General features: G+C 33.8%; 6 protein-coding genes across 7 annotated transcripts in view; 4 read left to right on the top strand and 2 right to left on the bottom strand.

The window, feature by feature from the left end:
- Positions 1–11,927, top strand: part of Sym (symplekin) — a 40,165-nt gene extending 28,238 nt beyond the window's left edge. The window contains exon 13 of the mRNA XM_066405530.1: positions 11,916–11,927. Coding sequence (XP_066261627.1) covers positions 11,916–11,917 — 2 coding nt within the window. The 3' untranslated portion in view covers positions 11,918–11,927. The remainder of the gene's footprint in view (positions 1–11,915) is intronic.
- Positions 64–2,054, top strand: LOC136419311 (zinc finger protein 664-like). 2 transcript variants are annotated; one of them, XM_066405544.1, is made up of 7 exons: positions 68–489; positions 535–771; positions 825–927; positions 974–1,075; positions 1,134–1,331; positions 1,382–1,786; positions 1,844–2,054. In XM_066405544.1, the coding sequence occupies exons 1-7, from the start codon at positions 217–219 to the stop codon at positions 2,014–2,016; spliced, it is 1,491 nt and encodes a 496-aa protein (XP_066261641.1). In that variant the 5' UTR covers positions 68–216; the 3' UTR covers positions 2,017–2,054. The 2 variants fall into 2 exon arrangements, with proteins under 2 accessions (XP_066261642.1, XP_066261641.1); XM_066405545.1 differs by lacking the exon at positions 535–771 and having other exon boundaries at positions 64–489.
- LOC136419202 (growth hormone-regulated TBC protein 1-A-like) lies at positions 2,773–6,115 on the bottom strand. The gene is made up of 6 exons (XM_066405404.1): positions 5,975–6,115; positions 5,771–5,812; positions 5,271–5,716; positions 5,030–5,195; positions 4,690–4,960; positions 2,773–2,930 (listed from the first exon to the last, which is right to left on the bottom strand). Exons 2-6 carry the CDS (start codon positions 5,803–5,805, stop codon positions 2,856–2,858), a joined length of 993 nt encoding a protein of 330 aa, XP_066261501.1. The 5' UTR covers positions 5,806–5,812; positions 5,975–6,115; the 3' UTR covers positions 2,773–2,855.
- On the top strand, positions 8,632–9,641 carry LOC136419203 (ATP synthase subunit s, mitochondrial). Its single transcript, XM_066405406.1, has one exon. It carries the CDS (start codon positions 8,870–8,872, stop codon positions 9,449–9,451), a length of 582 nt encoding a protein of 193 aa, XP_066261503.1. The 5' UTR covers positions 8,632–8,869; the 3' UTR covers positions 9,452–9,641.
- On the top strand, positions 9,864–10,644 carry LOC136417549 (uncharacterized). Its single transcript, XM_066403304.1, has 4 exons — positions 9,864–9,989; positions 10,054–10,241; positions 10,300–10,407; positions 10,509–10,644. Exons 1-4 carry the CDS (start codon positions 9,864–9,866, stop codon positions 10,642–10,644), a joined length of 558 nt encoding a protein of 185 aa, XP_066259401.1.
- Positions 11,928–14,434: 2,507 nt separating the features above from the next.
- On the bottom strand, positions 14,435–16,151 carry LOC136419368 (jerky protein homolog-like). Its single transcript, XM_066405649.1, has 2 exons — positions 15,274–16,151; positions 14,435–15,208 (listed from the first exon to the last, which is right to left on the bottom strand). The coding sequence occupies exons 1-2, from the start codon at positions 16,078–16,080 to the stop codon at positions 14,435–14,437; spliced, it is 1,581 nt and encodes a 526-aa protein (XP_066261746.1). The 5' UTR covers positions 16,081–16,151.
- Between the last annotated feature and the right edge of the window lie 1,199 nt (positions 16,152–17,350).

Genomic DNA, 17,350 nt, shown 5'->3' with positions numbered 1-17,350 from the left:
AAGTGGTCCCAATGCTTCATTCCCAAGCCACAGCCAAAACAAAAAACTTGGCAAAATAATAATCCAAAATTCAAGCTCCTAAATATAGCCCCCAAGCCTCCGTAAGCCTGCCCGTTCCCATTAGGCTTAAAAATAGACTAGAAAATTAATAAACAGAATCTCGCGTTTCACAAGAAGTTTTGCTGCACTTAGCATTAACAACAATCCCCCCAAAAAATGTTATTGTCGTGTCCTTTGTGCTCCAAACCGCACTTCGAAGGTGTGGACTCCTTAAGGACTACTTTGATTAACGTGGCAACTGCCCCCTTGACCTGTCCGGTATGCCAGGAATCTTTACGAGGCTTGGATAAGCTGACCATACATTTATTCGGACACGTGAGTGAAGCTGCGGATAAAAGGCAAATATGCGTTATAAGTCAGAGCAAGGAGGATCATGAAACTGTGAAGGAGGAGATTGATAGGAGCATTCATAAAATTTGCAATGAAAATGTGAGTTTTGCATTTGTGAACATTAAAGATACGTTTTAGATCCAGTTTACAGTACCAAAGGCTCATCTAAGCCCCTCAGAAGGCACCCCTCAAAAACCACCTGACGAGGTTATCAGCTGCGATATATGCAGCTTTACCTTCACAGACAAAAATATCCTGGAAATGCATCAAAAACTGTTACATCAAACCTCTCCAGATGAGAAGACCGGAAAGTATAGTTATCATTGTCACTTGTGCAGTAAACGGTTTAGAATGAGGGGGAGTCTCATGGTCCATCTGAGGGTTTGTGCTCTATTTTCATGATTATTACCGGGGCTTAGTGGTTGCGATTCTAGGTGGCTCATTACGGCTTCAATACCCATATTAATTTACCTCCCCACTTGCTCACCAACAATGGTTGTTACACTGAAGATGGTGCTGAATCTGATGAAATCAAAGGTGATTTTAAAGATTGTTGTTTCATGATAAAATTCGATGGTTTTAGGTGGTGGTAAGCCACATGAATGTAAGCAGTGGACTTGCGATGTCTGCGCGAAAATGTTCACCACGAAATACTTCCTAAAGAAGCATAAAAGATTGCATACTGGTAGGCTAAATGTTTCTCGATTTGAATAGGATATTATGGGATGATCTATATAATATAGGGGAGATGCCATATTCTTGCAGCATCTGCAACAAATCCTTCACCTTCCAGCAATCCTACCACAAACATATGCTCTATCACTCATCAGAGAAGCCTTATGTCTGCCCTGAGTGCGGAAGAGCGTTCAAGGAACATTCCACCCTGCAAAACCATGCCCGAATCCACTCGGGGGAACGCCCTTTCGGATGTGAAATTTGCGGTCTGTTTCCTAATTTATTTATTAACTTGATGTGACAAAATGAATTTTAGGAAAACGTTTCAGGCAACGCGTATCTTACTTAGTTCATATGCGGATTCATACCGGTGTCATGCCCTACAAATGTACTGCGTGCAATAAAAGCTTCAGATACAAAGTCAGCCAGAAATCCCATAAATGCCCTATGAACCCCCCAGGGTCGGTTATCAAAGTTAATGAAAGCGACGCTCAGTTGAGCCTCAAAAACTCAAATTTACCTCAAAGCGATTGTGAGACTCAAAAGCTCGCAAATGCAACTAAAAAGTGCATTATGTCTGTTGATTATGATACTGGCAGTATAAACTTTATACAACGCGAAAATCCTATTAATGGTTCGACTGATGTGGGGCAGCTGCAAATGATTTGCTCTGCAAAAGTTCCTGTATCAAGTCCAACATCTCAATTACCTGATAGCGATGGTAAGTTTTAAAGAAAAATTTTTTTGCACAACCCTGCAATATAATTGTTATTTCTAGATCGCTTGATTTCCTCACAAACCAACGTATATTCAGCGATTATTTCTCCGGTTCTACCGGAAGTTGCTTCACTTTGCTTGAACAATAATTCACCTGTACATCATCCAAGTTCACCTGGGTTGGAGAATATTCAAGTAATAAGGGAGAAATGTTTGGAAGAGTTATTTCAATGAGAGTTATGCAATAACTTGAATAAAATTTTTGTTTATTACTTAAACTGATTGATTTGGTTCCTATTCGTGATTGATGAAGAATAAGAGAATGGAAAATGGAATAATTGCAAGTAACAAACACAAAAGTTTTGGATTTATTGAAATACTTTCAAAGTTTTCTTGACACGTGGTGGATGAATTTTCTCTGCTAAAAAAATAATCAAAAGTTTATTTAGTGTCAACTGTCAGTGGTCACTTGAAGTAAAAAAAACTTCAGCACCATCTATCGGAATGCGCTGCTAAGCAATTCCCTCATAAAATTGTTTCCGAACAGTTTTTCACATTAAATTCATATAAAATTGGTCAATTATTCATGTGGAAACGATTATTGTTGAATGTTTAAATTAGAATTTAATATAAATGTTCTTTAATTGTATATTATATGGTAAAGGTAGACTATATGTGTTTCTCAATTAGAAATACTTTTAAACATTCGTTAGCAATCCTAAAATTTCTTCTAGAGGTGTCAAATATCCCACTGTATGACTAACATTAGACTATTTCATCATCAATTGAACTAAACTTCCTGTGTTTTCTAACCATCCATTTACTCTTTGTATTTTTTTTTTTGTTTCCTGAGAATTTGCTACCATAATGACCAACCAAGATAAAAACGAAGCGATTAAACAGATATCTGTTTTAAATATTTAGATGTGCAGGGAATATATCCAATGTGCAATAAAACACGCATTTCTCAGTACCCCAGTAGTTTTTTCCAGTATCGTATACATGGGCTTTATAATACAATTGACTAGAATTTTGAAATGTGAACAAAAATGGTTTTTGGTAACGAACATGCGTCAATCTCGGTGATACTTAGCCCTCAACTTTAAAATTTTACTGCCTGGTAAACTACCCGGTATCTCAAATATATCCTAAAAAAAATATTAAGCAAACAAATAAAATATATACAGGATGTAACATTTAACCTGGAATATCGAAATATCTCGAATACTAGAGGCATCCTATAAAGAAATGTTTAGTATCAAACTTTAATCACTCTGGGAGGAAAATGTATTGGTGCTGAAGTCGATTCTCCTCCACTCTTTGTGCGGGCGGGGTGAGGGTTAGCTTTTTTATTTCAAACGGCAACCCCTATTTTTTTCACAAATTCGTATAATACGACAAAAAATAAGAAAAATTTGTCTGAAATATTTTTTTCGATTCATGCTAGAAAACATTGTAATTAACAAAATTAAATTTTACTTTCACTTACGATTTATCGAAAGGTTTGATGATATCTGCTTTAAAATTAATAATATATAAAACGTGAATTTTTGTATAGCCTTTATTTAAAGAAAATATTCAAAATAGTGTCCTTAAATCTTCAATGCACTTATTTATCAGTGTTTTAAAGGACTCTTCACATCTACGAAGTGTGTGTTCTGAAATATTGGTGCAAACGGTTATAATTTACAGAATCATATCCGCACGTATAGTCGGTATTTTTTTATAAACCTGAACTTTAAGATATCCCTACAAAAAGAGATCCAGTGAAGTAAGATCTGGAGATCTAGCAAACCAATTCACCGGACCAGATTTATCGCGCCATGGACCATTAAAATTACGCTTAAGAACTTCCTATGCCACCGTAGAATAGTAAGCCGGACAACTGTCATGTTGAAACCACATGTTCTGATGCACTTCTAAATTTAAGTTCTAGAGTAATATGAGCAGTTCATTTTCCAAAATATTCCACACTATACGTTGACAGTCCAAAGACACTTGTGTTCAACTTGTTAAAACTAATGAGGATTTTGAACACTCTAGTAATGTATGTTATGCCTATTAACTGTACTTTGATTTGTAAACGATGACTCGTCAGAAAATAATACACAACGGAAAGAATTGGAGTTCGTTCTACCTGTTCAAATGTTCACAAAAGTTTAAACGATTTTGAAAATCTTTCTCAAAAAGCTCTTGGTGTAAAGAGGTAGGATAAGAATAAAACTTGTGTATCCTTAACATTTTCCACACATTCATATGAGAAATTGCTGATAATCCTAATATTTCTCTTGTGCTCAATTGGGGATTAAAAGCCATAGCACCTAGAACTACAATTTGATTGCTTTCTCCACATACAGTAACTGGATGATTTCTTTTCTTCTGATTTACAGTCCCTTCATTAATAAATTTTTTAATCATACGATGAAGTCGGGATCGTGGTTTTTCAGGAAAACGCTGAGCGTAGAGATTGACCACATTATCTAAATGCCTACCAGTTTCTCCATACACCAAAACCGTTTTGATTTTCTCTTCTACAGTCAAATATTCCATCATGAAGCAATATTAACAGAATACTTAAAAGTAAACGTTTTATTTGTTTACCTTATTGTTTATTTATTATATTTTATTACCATAGAATTTTTTTGGCCTACACATTTTTTTAAACTGGAGATTGCCATTTAACATGCGAATTAAATTTTGTTAACCCCTACCCCGCCCACACGGAGGGTAGAGGGGAATCGACTTTAACACCAATACATTTTCCCCTCAGAGGGGACATTAAATTTTAATACTAAACATTTTTTATGGAATGCTTAGTATTTGAAATATTTTCATATTCCAGGTTAAATGTAACATACTGTATAAAGAATAGTAAAAAAAAGAAATATTCCCTGACTGAATACTAACCTTCATAAACTCATGGCAGTTGATAACTCGAGGATGACTTTTCATATTTTTAAACACAGCCGTTAAATCACTTAGGTCACTAGTTTGTAAAATTAGGTTTCTATGTATCTTAATTAAAGTTAAGGCCACTCTGAATAGTATCTTGGAGCCTTCAAAAAATAAACAATCCCATACTCGAAGTACAGTCTCTGTTGGAAGTACATCAACATATAAACAAACAAACCATCTTGTTGTTCCCATAGCCCATGGCATGCCTACGTTTAGAACGTGCCTAAGAAATTAAAAACTGTTGTATTTCAACCATCTAGTTTATTCATCCATATAACTTTTAATTTCTTACCTATGTACCACAGGATCTGATGTTCTTACTAATTCATCAAGGACATCAAAGTCAGTAAGAAGGCCTGACATAGTCTTAACATAGTATTTGGGTAATATTTCGTCAACTAACGTTTTTAATAACCAAAATGCTATTGCTTCGTCTTTGGTAACCAAAAGAATTAGACCTAAAATGCAGTCAGTCAACATGTTCAGAATGGAATTTTTTAATACAATGAATATGAACTAAGTAATAAAATTACCCGCTATGTAATTCAAGCCCTGACAGTAACCGACTTCAGGATTCTGATGAGCAAACGTTGCCAACACATGGTACAACATATTTGGCAAGTTTTCTTGATTAAAGAAAAATATATTGTCAGGAAAAGTACGGGGTAGATCAATTTCAATGGCCTCCAATATGTGCCTGTTATTGCTGCAAAGCTTTAATTGAGGATAAGAAACAGATTGACTTTTAAGCCTTTCAGCTCCAGAAACAGCCATCCAGCAGGTTGACCGTAAATTTGAAGGAATTCCCTTACGAATAAACCTCTTCAAAATATTACTTTTCCTAAAATTTCGACCACTAAATACTGCATTCCATCTTTGAGCTCTTCTTGTCAAAATTAACATATATTGAGACATAAAGGAGGTGTAGCTTGCATAATCAAAACTCCCAGATCTTTCGAATCCATACTCGTCTGTTTTGCTAAAATCTGATAGTGTGCTATCATAGCCCCAAATGAAAAGGACCCTTACTTACCTGTAGCTGGTTTGGGCCATGAATGTCTGAGTCATGATGCAACTAGAAACAAAGAATTCTAAATCTGATATCTTCCCTATAGGTGTATCTAATTGAAATAACATTCACATGAAAATGATAAATGTCTCGTTTTTATCAAATTAATCATAATCGGTCTCTATTATTTAAGTAGTGTGGTGATGAAATTACGGAAAATAGACTCACCCTCATCCAGATTCAGCCTATCCATACACTTTAATATTAATCAACCAAATTAAGCGTATACCAGCTCTAACGACAAATAACAAAGTAAATAAACCGGCGAATGTGTGATATGGTTTGTATACGAATTTTTTTCTGTAGCCATTTTGACTATTTAAGCCGTTATCATTAGTTCTTTTCGCAATGTAGATCGGAATTATTTCTACCAGCTGATAATCGGGGGTTAATCGGATTGGTGGAAAACCAGCTAATAGGAATTGATCTGATCCAGATCGTCGTTCATTTTCGCACAGAGGCCTACTAGATTGTTGACGCGGCGGCATTGTCATCGTTTTCGACGTCCGCGCGGCATCTGCTCGTCGTGTATCCACAAGCATGTTTTCGAGTCGCACCGCCTCTACAATGCGAAAAATTGCTGTTCAATAACTCCGTGATGTCTCGTTGACAAAACTGATAAAGTAGTCCATTATTTTATTAAAGGCGAGTAAACGTTTAAGTAAAGAGTAACATTTGATTTTCAATTGAAATGTATAAATTTAGAAGGAAATGTTAAATTTTTCATTTGAAATTAAAATACACGGGGGAGGCCCGGAATATATCTGCTGAAATGAGAAAAAAATGTTCAAAGTATAGTCAATAATGTAAATAATGAAATGTTTGTTGACGTTTCATCAAACTATTTAATTAATCGATCCCAAACCTGCTCAACTAAAACATTGTCACATGTAATGAACAGCAATTGCAATTTCAATATTAACGAAAGTCAAACTTATTTGTTTCAATAATTGGTATTCTTTATTGAGTAAATAAAGAAACAGTAGTAGGTCAATCTTGTAGGCTCTCTATGGAATTTCCGGAAACTACTGGTCAACGTCATGTCACTTCATCCGTCGACGTTGCCGATGTTGCTATATTTCCTGACATCAAATTTTTAATATAGAAAATTTTTGTATCCAGTATATTTCATAACGTTAGCGATATGAAGTATTGTATATTTCCGTATATCTCTATTTGTAGTATACAAAAAAACGAAGTAAACACAGTAGAGATCAGCTGTCGTACTGCATCATCTTTGCAATGTTGCCGGCTTGCTTTTAAACAACCAGGTTACTTGTTATTTAACGTTTGCTATTAAAATGATTTCAAATAATTTTTCTTTTCAAAATTAAATTAAAAAAATAAATACAACTCTTAAACATGAAACTAAATAAAATTCTGAAAATAAACAAAAAAAGAATCAAAATTTAATGAATGGAAATTAAAATAAAAACTGAAACTAAATTAAACACTCAAATCGGCCCCTTTCTTATGCAGAATAGTAACCGAACCGATCATAAAAATTCTATAGCACGTTTGCAAGTGTTTCTGGGCTAATATTTTACATGCAATTTCGAACGTCAAGTCGCAAATCATTTAAATTACTAGCCCTATCTCCCTCAAATCTGTAAATTGTAGATTTAACATAACCGCATAAAAAAAATCTGCAGGAGTTAAATCAGTGGATTTTGCGGCCACAAAATGTTGCCCCATCTACTTACCACTTTGTTTCACAAATGTCCCTCAAGACATTCTCTAACAAATGCGGCATTATAGGCAGGACAACCATCTTGCTGAAACCATATATCTCTCAATTCAACTCCTAATTATTGGATTGCTGCAATATTTCGTGTTTGAGGTAGGTCAAGGTTTCTTAATCCGTTTAAAGTATGTTCAACGTAAAATGGACCAATTACACTAAAATAACTGCCCAGACATTAAGTTTTTGAAGACATTGGATTCGTGTATTGTACGTTCTGTGTAAATTCTCCCTTGACCAGTAACGAGTGACGGCTGGATTCGCATGACTCTATAACGGAAAAGTCGATTAATCCATAAAAAGGATGTTTTTGATGAAATTTTCATCATTATTTTTTCACAAAAAATTATATTTCACAAAAAACTGGCTGTTTCTCCAAGTCTTTGGGAAAAATTTCGTTCATTTTTTGCACCTTGTATGAATTATATCCGTTTTTCTTCAACACTCTGTGGGTGACTGCACGTGACACATCTAATTGGTCTACTACTTCCTTAAGAAACTGATATCCCTCAACACTGGCACAAATCATAATTTCCTGTCCTTCCTTTTCATTGTTGGTAGGGGACGTTTATAATGCAAGAACACATCCAATCGTCTTAAAATTTCGAATGACACAACGCATTACATCAACAGGAGAAACGGGCTGATTATCAAAATTTCCTAAAAAATAAGTAATAAATATTAATTAAAAATAAGTAGTAAAATAAGTAATCCCTTCTAACGGTTGTTCTGAATAAAATTGTTTGACCATGAAAACTTTTGCTTCAATTGTAAAAATTTCCATTTTATTATATGTTTATTCGTTGTTCTAACAATATATGATTCTATAAGTTCAAAAAAAATGCAAATACAAAATCGACAATGATATTAAACTTTTTTTTAATAAAGCAAGCCGGCAACATTGCAAAGCTCATACAGTATGACAGCTGATCTCCACTTTGTTTACTTCGTCTTTTGTATACTGTAAATAGGGATGCGCGAAAGCATACACTCCTTCATATCGCTAGTGTCGTGAAACGTACTGTGTATATATATATATATATATATATACACACATCTGAGGTGCTTATAAACGTGAAGTGGTTCTAAAAACAAATCCAACAAGATTAGGTCAACAGAGAACACGTTGAAATAATAACAATCAGCATACAAAAAATCGCACATATCGTGAATTCATTTGGTAAATATAAACAAATTTCTCCTGATAACGATCCAAACTGGCCATTTCAATGAGAAACTCATCGCTTTGGAAAAGAAAATTGACCATTTGGAAGCTGTTCCCCATTATGAATACTCATAAAGTTACTCTGGAAGATTGAAAAATGATAAGCAGCCTGCAAGCTTGCAAAAACATTGTTAGCATCGTGCCCCGTTGTTCCCTATTCCACTGGGTCAACCTGCAGTTCAATGTAGTTGATGACAACCGAGTGAGATTGCTTGGCCCTGATCGTACCTGCGCTGAATGGATACTTCGCAATGGCGGTAAAGTCAAGTGGGTTCATGATGAGGAATATGTAGCAGATTACAACAATCTACCCAAAGAGGAAGTCCCAGTGAGGCTTCAAGAGATTGATGCCACAGGCAGCTCCGTAATGACAAATGGCTTTGAGCATCTCAAAGGCTGTAAATACATTGGCAAGATAATTTTGCATGAGTGTCACTACTTAGAGAATGCAGCCCTCAAGGAGTTGCATTATGTGAAAGACAGTTTGAAGTTTTTGCAAGTTTCAAGGTGTGGCAATGTTACCGAGGCTGGATTGATGTATTTGCTTAGTCTTGAAAAATTGCAGACTCTTGTTATTTTCAGTCTCCCTTATGTTGAGGAAAGGGTGAAGATCTTGGACACGCTTAAAAAGAACTTGAAGCAGTGCACTGTTACTTTTGATGAGGATAGAGTGAAATAGTTTTTTCGTAAGACCATGAAAATTTAAACTGTTAGGAAGTGCACAATTTTGTGCCACAAGTTGAATTTTGCGAAACAAGAAAAACAAAATCCTGAAATATAATGCAAATTACATAAATTATATATTATATATATAAAATTATATATTTCTTAATGACTTTCATACAGAATATTTTTTAATTTTGGTGTTCATTATATAACAAGTTACGAAATGAAACCGGTTTAATCACCGATTTCAATTAAGAAACTATCACATGATCGACAGATGTAATTGTTATTTATAATTATGTTACCTGTTGTTATTATGATTCACAATACAAATTTTCAAATTCGTAAATTCGCGTATTTTATAATAAAATTTATTCCCTGTGTCATATTAAGAGCCGCAAATCGTCATTTACTCAGACACAATAATGTATGATGGTTGGTACTGCAGAACTATAGCCAACGAAGCGGCTAGAACTGAAGAACAAGGTCTTGAAGAGTCGTTCAAGAAAAAGTATAAAGTTCTAAAAACCCGATTTCAGTTTGTAGTCTACGTAAGAATGTCACTTAAATGTATGCCAACCCTCAATTTTACTATACAGCATCTCCCAATTGCAGGAAAATGAGAGTTTCCAAGTTTCTTTAAGAAAAATTCAAAAACGACTTCTTCAAGTGACCAAAGACTGGTCATCTCTCTTAAACCAACTTCTAAAGCATGAAAAATTAGATCACTCCACCTCTGAATCTGAGGAGACTGAATTATCAGAAAATGACCTACCAATCATTAAAATTAAACCAATTAAAAAGTTCTGATTCTTAATTAAGTATATGATTGAAAATAATTAATTTCTTTAATATCTACAGACGTAAAGTAGAAACTGCTCATAATCCAACAAGCAATGCTAAGACCAACTTGAGAAACCCAACATTAGCAATTAAGAAATGGAAATCTACAGCTCACTATTCAAACAAGTAGATTCATCCTCAAGTGGTATGAAAAAATTTGTTAGACACAAAAAGTTTTAATTAACCTCATGCCCACAGTAACAGCTTTAAATGCTTATTGAAAATGTGCTCTCAGATGGTCATATGACACCTGAGGAGGTGGAGAGATATCTGCAGTCACAAAATTTCTTAGATTTAATACCTGAAAGAGCTCCTACAGTACCCACTGAAATGTTTAGTAATGAGCCTTTATTGGACAGGTAATTGGGTGAATTTTACTTAAATCAGATATATTTTGAATTTTGGGGCTTTATAGTGAGTCCAATGATTGATGAGGGAATTGGAGATGTCTCTGAATAATATTAAACAGGAATTAGCATTGATTATCTTCCAGAATGAGTTAAACACATTAATAACACAATAGGCACATTTACAACTTGGTGAAATAACAAACAAAATCAGTTTGAAATTTTAACTTGGGATTGCTAATTGCTATCCCCGGTCCGCCCCGTAAAAGTAAAAATACATGCCTACCTACCTTGTGTTGAAAAAACACAAAGGCAAACTTGCTGATTTGATATTCTAAGTACATTTCAATATTTTTAGTTTAATTATTGTTTCTGTCACCCCAAGACCTTTATATATTGTAAATCAAACTATGCTCAATATATCTTTCAAATTACTCGTTTTTAAGAAGCTCTTAGGTATTAAATATAATAAGAATTTCTCCAAATAGCATTTTTTCCTGTTAATCTGGATGGGAGTTTTAAAGGCATCACTAATAATTTACCGTGCGATATCTCACTTTTTAATTAAATATAATATCTTTCTGGCCATTTTTGGTTAACAAGTCTACAAGACAGAGATTTTTCTTAATGAATCATCCCAAAAAGTGAGTTAGTTCAGGAGCCTCTGACAAGTACCGTGTGTCTTAAAAAATTTCTGATTAAGTAGACCGTGAAATTATTTGACAGCGATTCCGTGTTTTTGATACGTCCTGTATAATCTCGAACATACATGAACCAACCTAATCTCACTTAAAAATATCACTCTGTTTACCTGTATTATTAGTCGGTTTTTATTAAAAATAGTCTTTTCCAAGACTACGGATTTGTGTGTTGCTTAGTTAAAGTTTTCTCCTCGGTGCAAAAAATGGTGTTTACATTCAAAAACCATTCATGGTTGAATCTTATTTTCGGAATGACGAATTCGTAAACGGAGAATGGATCTATACATTTCAACCTTGTCTTCAAGAGTTTCGTCAAAAATTTCCCCACATTGCAGTGCTGGAATCGCAGTTTCGTAGCACTTTGAATTATATTGTAAAATTATTTCGTGAAATTGGCAGTGTTCAAAGAAAATTGGGAAATAGTAGACCAACTAAACAAACCTCAGAACTTGTTGAAAGTGTGAGGCGAATAGTGTCTGACAATTCCAACACATTTTTAAGAAGACTTTCTTAACAATTGGATGTATTGTGTAACACTTGTCATTTAATTGCTAAAACAAATTTGGGATTGTATCCATACAAGGTGAAAGTGTTTCATGAACTGCAGCCCCCAAATTATGAAAAAAAATTAAGATATTGTAATTAGTTTAATCAAACAATGCACGACGACCTTCTGGATTTAACCTTTTTTTAATGATGAGGCATAGTTTCATTTGTCCGGTAATGTGAATTCACAAAATTTGAAAATATAGAGTGCAGAGAATCCCCATGTGTTTACGGAAACACCATTACATCCCTAAAAAATTGGAATATGGGTTACTACCTCATAAAGACGCTTAGTAGGATCTACTCTCTTCAATGACGCTATCATAGCTGACCGATATCAGAATATGTTGAGTGAATTCATTAGTCAACTTCACTTTGACGAACTGCGGTATGGATACTTTCAACAGAATGGAGCAATAGCCTATACAGCTAGGACAACTCTCAATTATCTTGGAGAATCCTATGATGATAGAGTAATAAGTTCATAAATTGCATCTATCCACTATAATCTCTAGATTTAATTGCACCCGACTATTTCTTGTTCCCGACCTTAAAAAATACGATTTTTAAAACTCCGATACACATAATTGAGGACCTCAAGAACAGAACATGACAAGAATGTGAAAGTGTTTTTCCACAGTCTCTCATTAAAGTATTTAATAATATGAAACATTGAGTTAATTTGTTTTTGGAAAATAATGGACAACATTTTGAGCATTTGTTGTAACTAAATAAATATTAATTTTTGTGTTTTTTATTATACAGGGTGGTCCACTTTTTTGTAGCAGGACTTTAACAATCGATAGAAAAATTTATTTTATGAGAATATTTTATACCAATTTAGGCCCATAAACGCTTCGTTTTAAAGATATCGGGCGTTGAAAACTAAAAAAAAATGGATTATTTTTTATAATACTCCAACCTTTAGAGATATTTAAACCAAATATGATATACAGCATCATATTGTATGCTGTCATATTCAGTAATAGTTTCACGACCCACAAGCAACCAGTACCGGAGTTGTGAGGTTTTACTACCATAAAATTCAATAAATTACTAATACGGTCCTGTATAAAATCAAATTTCATTTTTTTTTCCTAAATGAGTAATTCATTCTCTACAGAAAATGTCTCTTGACATTTTTTCGTACCTGACTCACTTGCATAACAAATTCAATTAAAAAACTTTAAATTAATAAATTCTTCCAACCTAACCCAGTTGGACTTTTTTGTCTGGGAATTTTTAAAAGAACAAATATATGCAACTTTTGTGGAAACAAAGGAAGAACTTATTGGCCGCATTAGAAATGCGTGCACTTAATTTAGAAATCATAATTGAATTGGTGTTCTCCGATCTATTAGACGTCGGTGTGAATTATGTGTGTAACAAAATTGTTCATATTTTGAACACCTATTTTAAATTAAGTGATTCTTTTTAGCTGTTTTTCACTTTTAATTATACAATACGTATCATTAACAATAATAATAAAATTTGATTTTAGACAGAACCGTATTAATAATTTATTGAATTTTATAGTAAAAAAACTCTACAACTCCGGCACTGGTTACTCATGAGCCGTGATATTATTACTAAATATGACAACATACAGTGTGATGCTGTACACTAAATTTAGTTTAAATATCTCCAGAGGTTGGAGTATTATAAAACATTATCGATCTTTTTTTAATGTTTTCAACGCCTGGTATTTTTAAAACGAAGCATTTATGAGCCTGTGTTGATATGAAATTTTCTTCTTAAAATAAGTTTTTCTGTCAATTGTTAAAATCCTACTAAAAAAAAGTGGACCACCCTGTATACATGTAAATTACAATGAGAGTAAAAACAATGTTTGGAAAAGGATGTATCAAACTTAAGGAGGTAAATGTAGAGCCAAAAATAGTAGAAAAAGTTCCCATAAACGTTGATTTTATAGAACACCATTATTAAGACATGGTGCTCCAACATGGTCCTATTATTTGGATATATTTTAAAATAACTCTTCCTGATTAAGATAATGGAATGAAAATTGTAGGTAATAATCATACCATAAGAGTCTTTAACTATCTTAAGTTTCATCAAAATTTATTATAAATTAGGGCCATCTTCCAACTAACCTTAACAGAAATGTTTTGCATTTTATTTAATATAAATACAGCAGACGCTCGATAATGTGAACTATATCATACCAAATATGGTTTACTTTATCGAAATGTTTACATTAGCAAATGTCATGTAAATAATTAACTGCATATGTATTTATTAAAAGAAACGTTTAATACATATATGTATGTGATAATCAGTGGACAATATAATTTTGTTTAGACGCAATGGGCATCGTTCCCCAAGTGTCGAACCTTTGTTTATTTGTTTGTTTTATGGCGAGCCTGCGAGCTCGGATCTTAATTTTCGATGTGCCAGAACCAACTGGTCCGTCCTAATGCAGACAGTTGTGGTAAATTTTGTTTTAAGTTAATATACAATTTTACGTATTTGTTGCCTTATTATAACTTGTATATAACAAAATGAACAAATATTTTAATAGCAACAAGTTTTTTTTAATTAGAAAAAAAAATCTGTAATTTTAGTTTGCGTAAATTTACGCTTAGCATTGTCTTCCAATGCCTGCGCCCTTAATTTACGAAGAACTAAAATATCCGTGTATGCTACTTCTTTTTTTTCAGCCCAATCTAAAGCTTGGTTAAAAACTTGTATAGCTTGCGCGTCAGTCACTACACTTCCAATTTCAATGGGAACGTCCTCATCGTCTTCACTGTCTATATCTTCCTCCTTATTAACATCAATCGTCTGCTTATCTTCGTTCCACAAGTTAATATCAGCTGGAGTACAAACAACATTGGGATTCACTACTTTCAATAAATTAACAACATCCAATGACGCACTGACAAGAACATCAGCACTGGATCGCAACTGTTCCCTAATTACGCTTAAGAAAATATCGTCTTCATCTTGATCATTGGTACAAAACAGATTCTTCCAACATTTTTGAATAGTTTGTTGATTAAGTGCATTCCAAGCCATATGCAAATTTAAAACAGCTTCTCGTAGTGTTACCTGTTTCAAAGCCTCAGATATGTTTTCAGGATTCTTTGACAAGACAGATGAAAGTAGAAACTTTCTGTAGTATAATTTGGTGAGCCTTATTGCGTTGTGGTCCATAGGCTGAATTAATGGAGTTACGTTGGGCGGCATGTACATGACAAAAATTGACCCATCCTCGCTCCTCAGTTGTTGCTCTGGAGGATGACTTGGTGTATTATCTAATAGTAACAACGCTTTTAATGGAAGATGCTGTTTTTTCAGGAAATTTTTTACCTACAAATTAAATATAATCCTCAAATTATGAATAAAAATTTGTGACTAGAAAGTCATTGTCATACCTGAGGGACAAAACGCTTGTAGAACCATTTCAGAAATATACTGCTAGTCATCCAAGCGGTTTTTGAACAGTCATAATCAACAGGGATATCAAAATGTTTAAATGAGTGCGGATTTTTTGCTTTTCCTATTATCATTGGCTTTATTTTGTGTGAACCATTAGCATTAGTGCAGGCTAGAAATGTTATTCGTTGTTTTTCTGGCTTTCTACCCAGAGCAGATTTTTCAAATGTTGCAGCATAGGTTTTCTCTGGTAACATTTTCCAATAAAGACCACTTTCATTGGCGTTATAAATTTGATCCATACTTAAATCTAGCTCTTTAATTGTTTTCATCAATTTTTCTTTGAATGGTTGTATCAATTGCGGTTGTGCTGATAATTTCTCACCTGATATCGACAGCAGTCGAATTCCATATCTTGTTTTAAATCGTTGTAGCCAACCATCACTAGCTACAAAATTTTCAATTTCTTTCAGTTTTGCATTTAGCAATTTAGCCCTCTCTTTTATTATTTCGCCACTAATTGGGACATGCTTTTCTCGTTGTTTTAAAAACCACTTATACAGGAAATTTTCCATTTTAGGCGCCTTCGCATTTTTTAAAGTTTTTCTTTTTCCTAGCCCTCCAACTGTGTTGCACGATTTTCTTAAAATTTCTGTTTTTAAGCGCTTAATTTTACAGATTGTTGCCTTCGATACTCCATATTTTTTTGCTAATTGTGTTACTCCCGCACCTAGTGCAACCTCGTCTATGATTTTCACTTTGTCACTCAATTTTAAACAATTTCTTTTATAGGATGTGGATGCCATTCTCGTGAAAATGCATAAACGCGTGCAACGTACTCGCTTAAGATCGAAAGTAAAATGTAAACTCTCATAAGGCCGATCCAGTGGGTGTCGCAAAGTATCACAGAGGTGAATTCCCTACATAAATCGGGGGAATTCCCCGATTTAAATCGAGAATAAACCGTTGGCAAAAACTGTTTACGTTATCGAGGGTACACATTGTTTACGTTATCGCGCGTTCCACTTAATCCTATAGTACGAATTTTGTGTTTACATTAGCGCAATGATTTCATTATCGCGTGTTTACGTTATCGAGCGTCTGCTGTATATATAATATATATAATAATAATAAAAAAATCAGAAATAATGATTTTTAAATAATGTAGAGCTCAGAACAGTAATATTTTTTAAACATATTCACATAGTTATTGTAGTGATTGTAACTTTTACATTCTATCAATTAAAATTTTTGAAGTTATAATCTAAAATTAAGAATAAAAATTTATTTTCTTTATCCCTTTGTTTTTTCATGTTAATTAGTAAAGTTGGAAGTAGATCTATAGATCCCTTTCAGCCTGCAGACTTATAAAAAGTGTTCTTAAAGATGTGGTGGAATTGTTATCCATTACTCACTTTACATTTTCAACAAATTCGAGGGTTTGTTTAGTTGGTCCACTGCTTCCTAATTTTCTTTGAACATTGTTAGTTTCACAAAACAATTTCACAATTTGCTACGAAATTGCAATTCCAGCACTGCAATGTGGGGACAATTTTTCACGAAACTCTTGGTGACAAAGTTGAATTTTGTAGATCCATTCTCCATTTATGACCTTGCCATTTCAAAAATAAGACTAAACCATAAAGGTTATTTGTTCAAGGGTAAACACCATATCTTGCACTCAGAAAACTAACTGACAACACACAAGCCCGTGAAGTCTTAGAAAATATTATTTTTAATAAAAACCAACTAATAATATAGGTAAACAGAGTAATATTTTTAAATGAGGTTAAGTGGTTCATTCATGTTCGAGATTACGGAGGACGTATCAAAAACATATGAATTCGATGTCAAATAATTTCATGGCCTGCTTGATCAGAAATGTTTTAAGACACTCGGTAGTACTTAGATGAAGTGGGTTCTCGGGTCGGTTCCGTTGACGTTCGATTGATTGTTCGGATCTTCAGAATGAATCAGTTATTAAGGAATATCGGAACGGTAACGATGTTCTGCCACCGTTCCGAAATAAATTAACGTCACCAATTCGTGTATTTTTATTGTTAATTTTCAACTTTA

Source organism: Euwallacea similis, chromosome 2 (assembly GCF_039881205.1).
Source record: "Euwallacea similis isolate ESF13 chromosome 2, ESF131.1, whole genome shotgun sequence".
NCBI lineage: Eukaryota > Metazoa > Arthropoda > Insecta > Coleoptera > Curculionidae > Euwallacea > Euwallacea similis.
The sequence above is the reverse complement of the archived record's forward strand: the minus strand, read 5'-3'. Positions and strand labels throughout refer to the sequence as shown.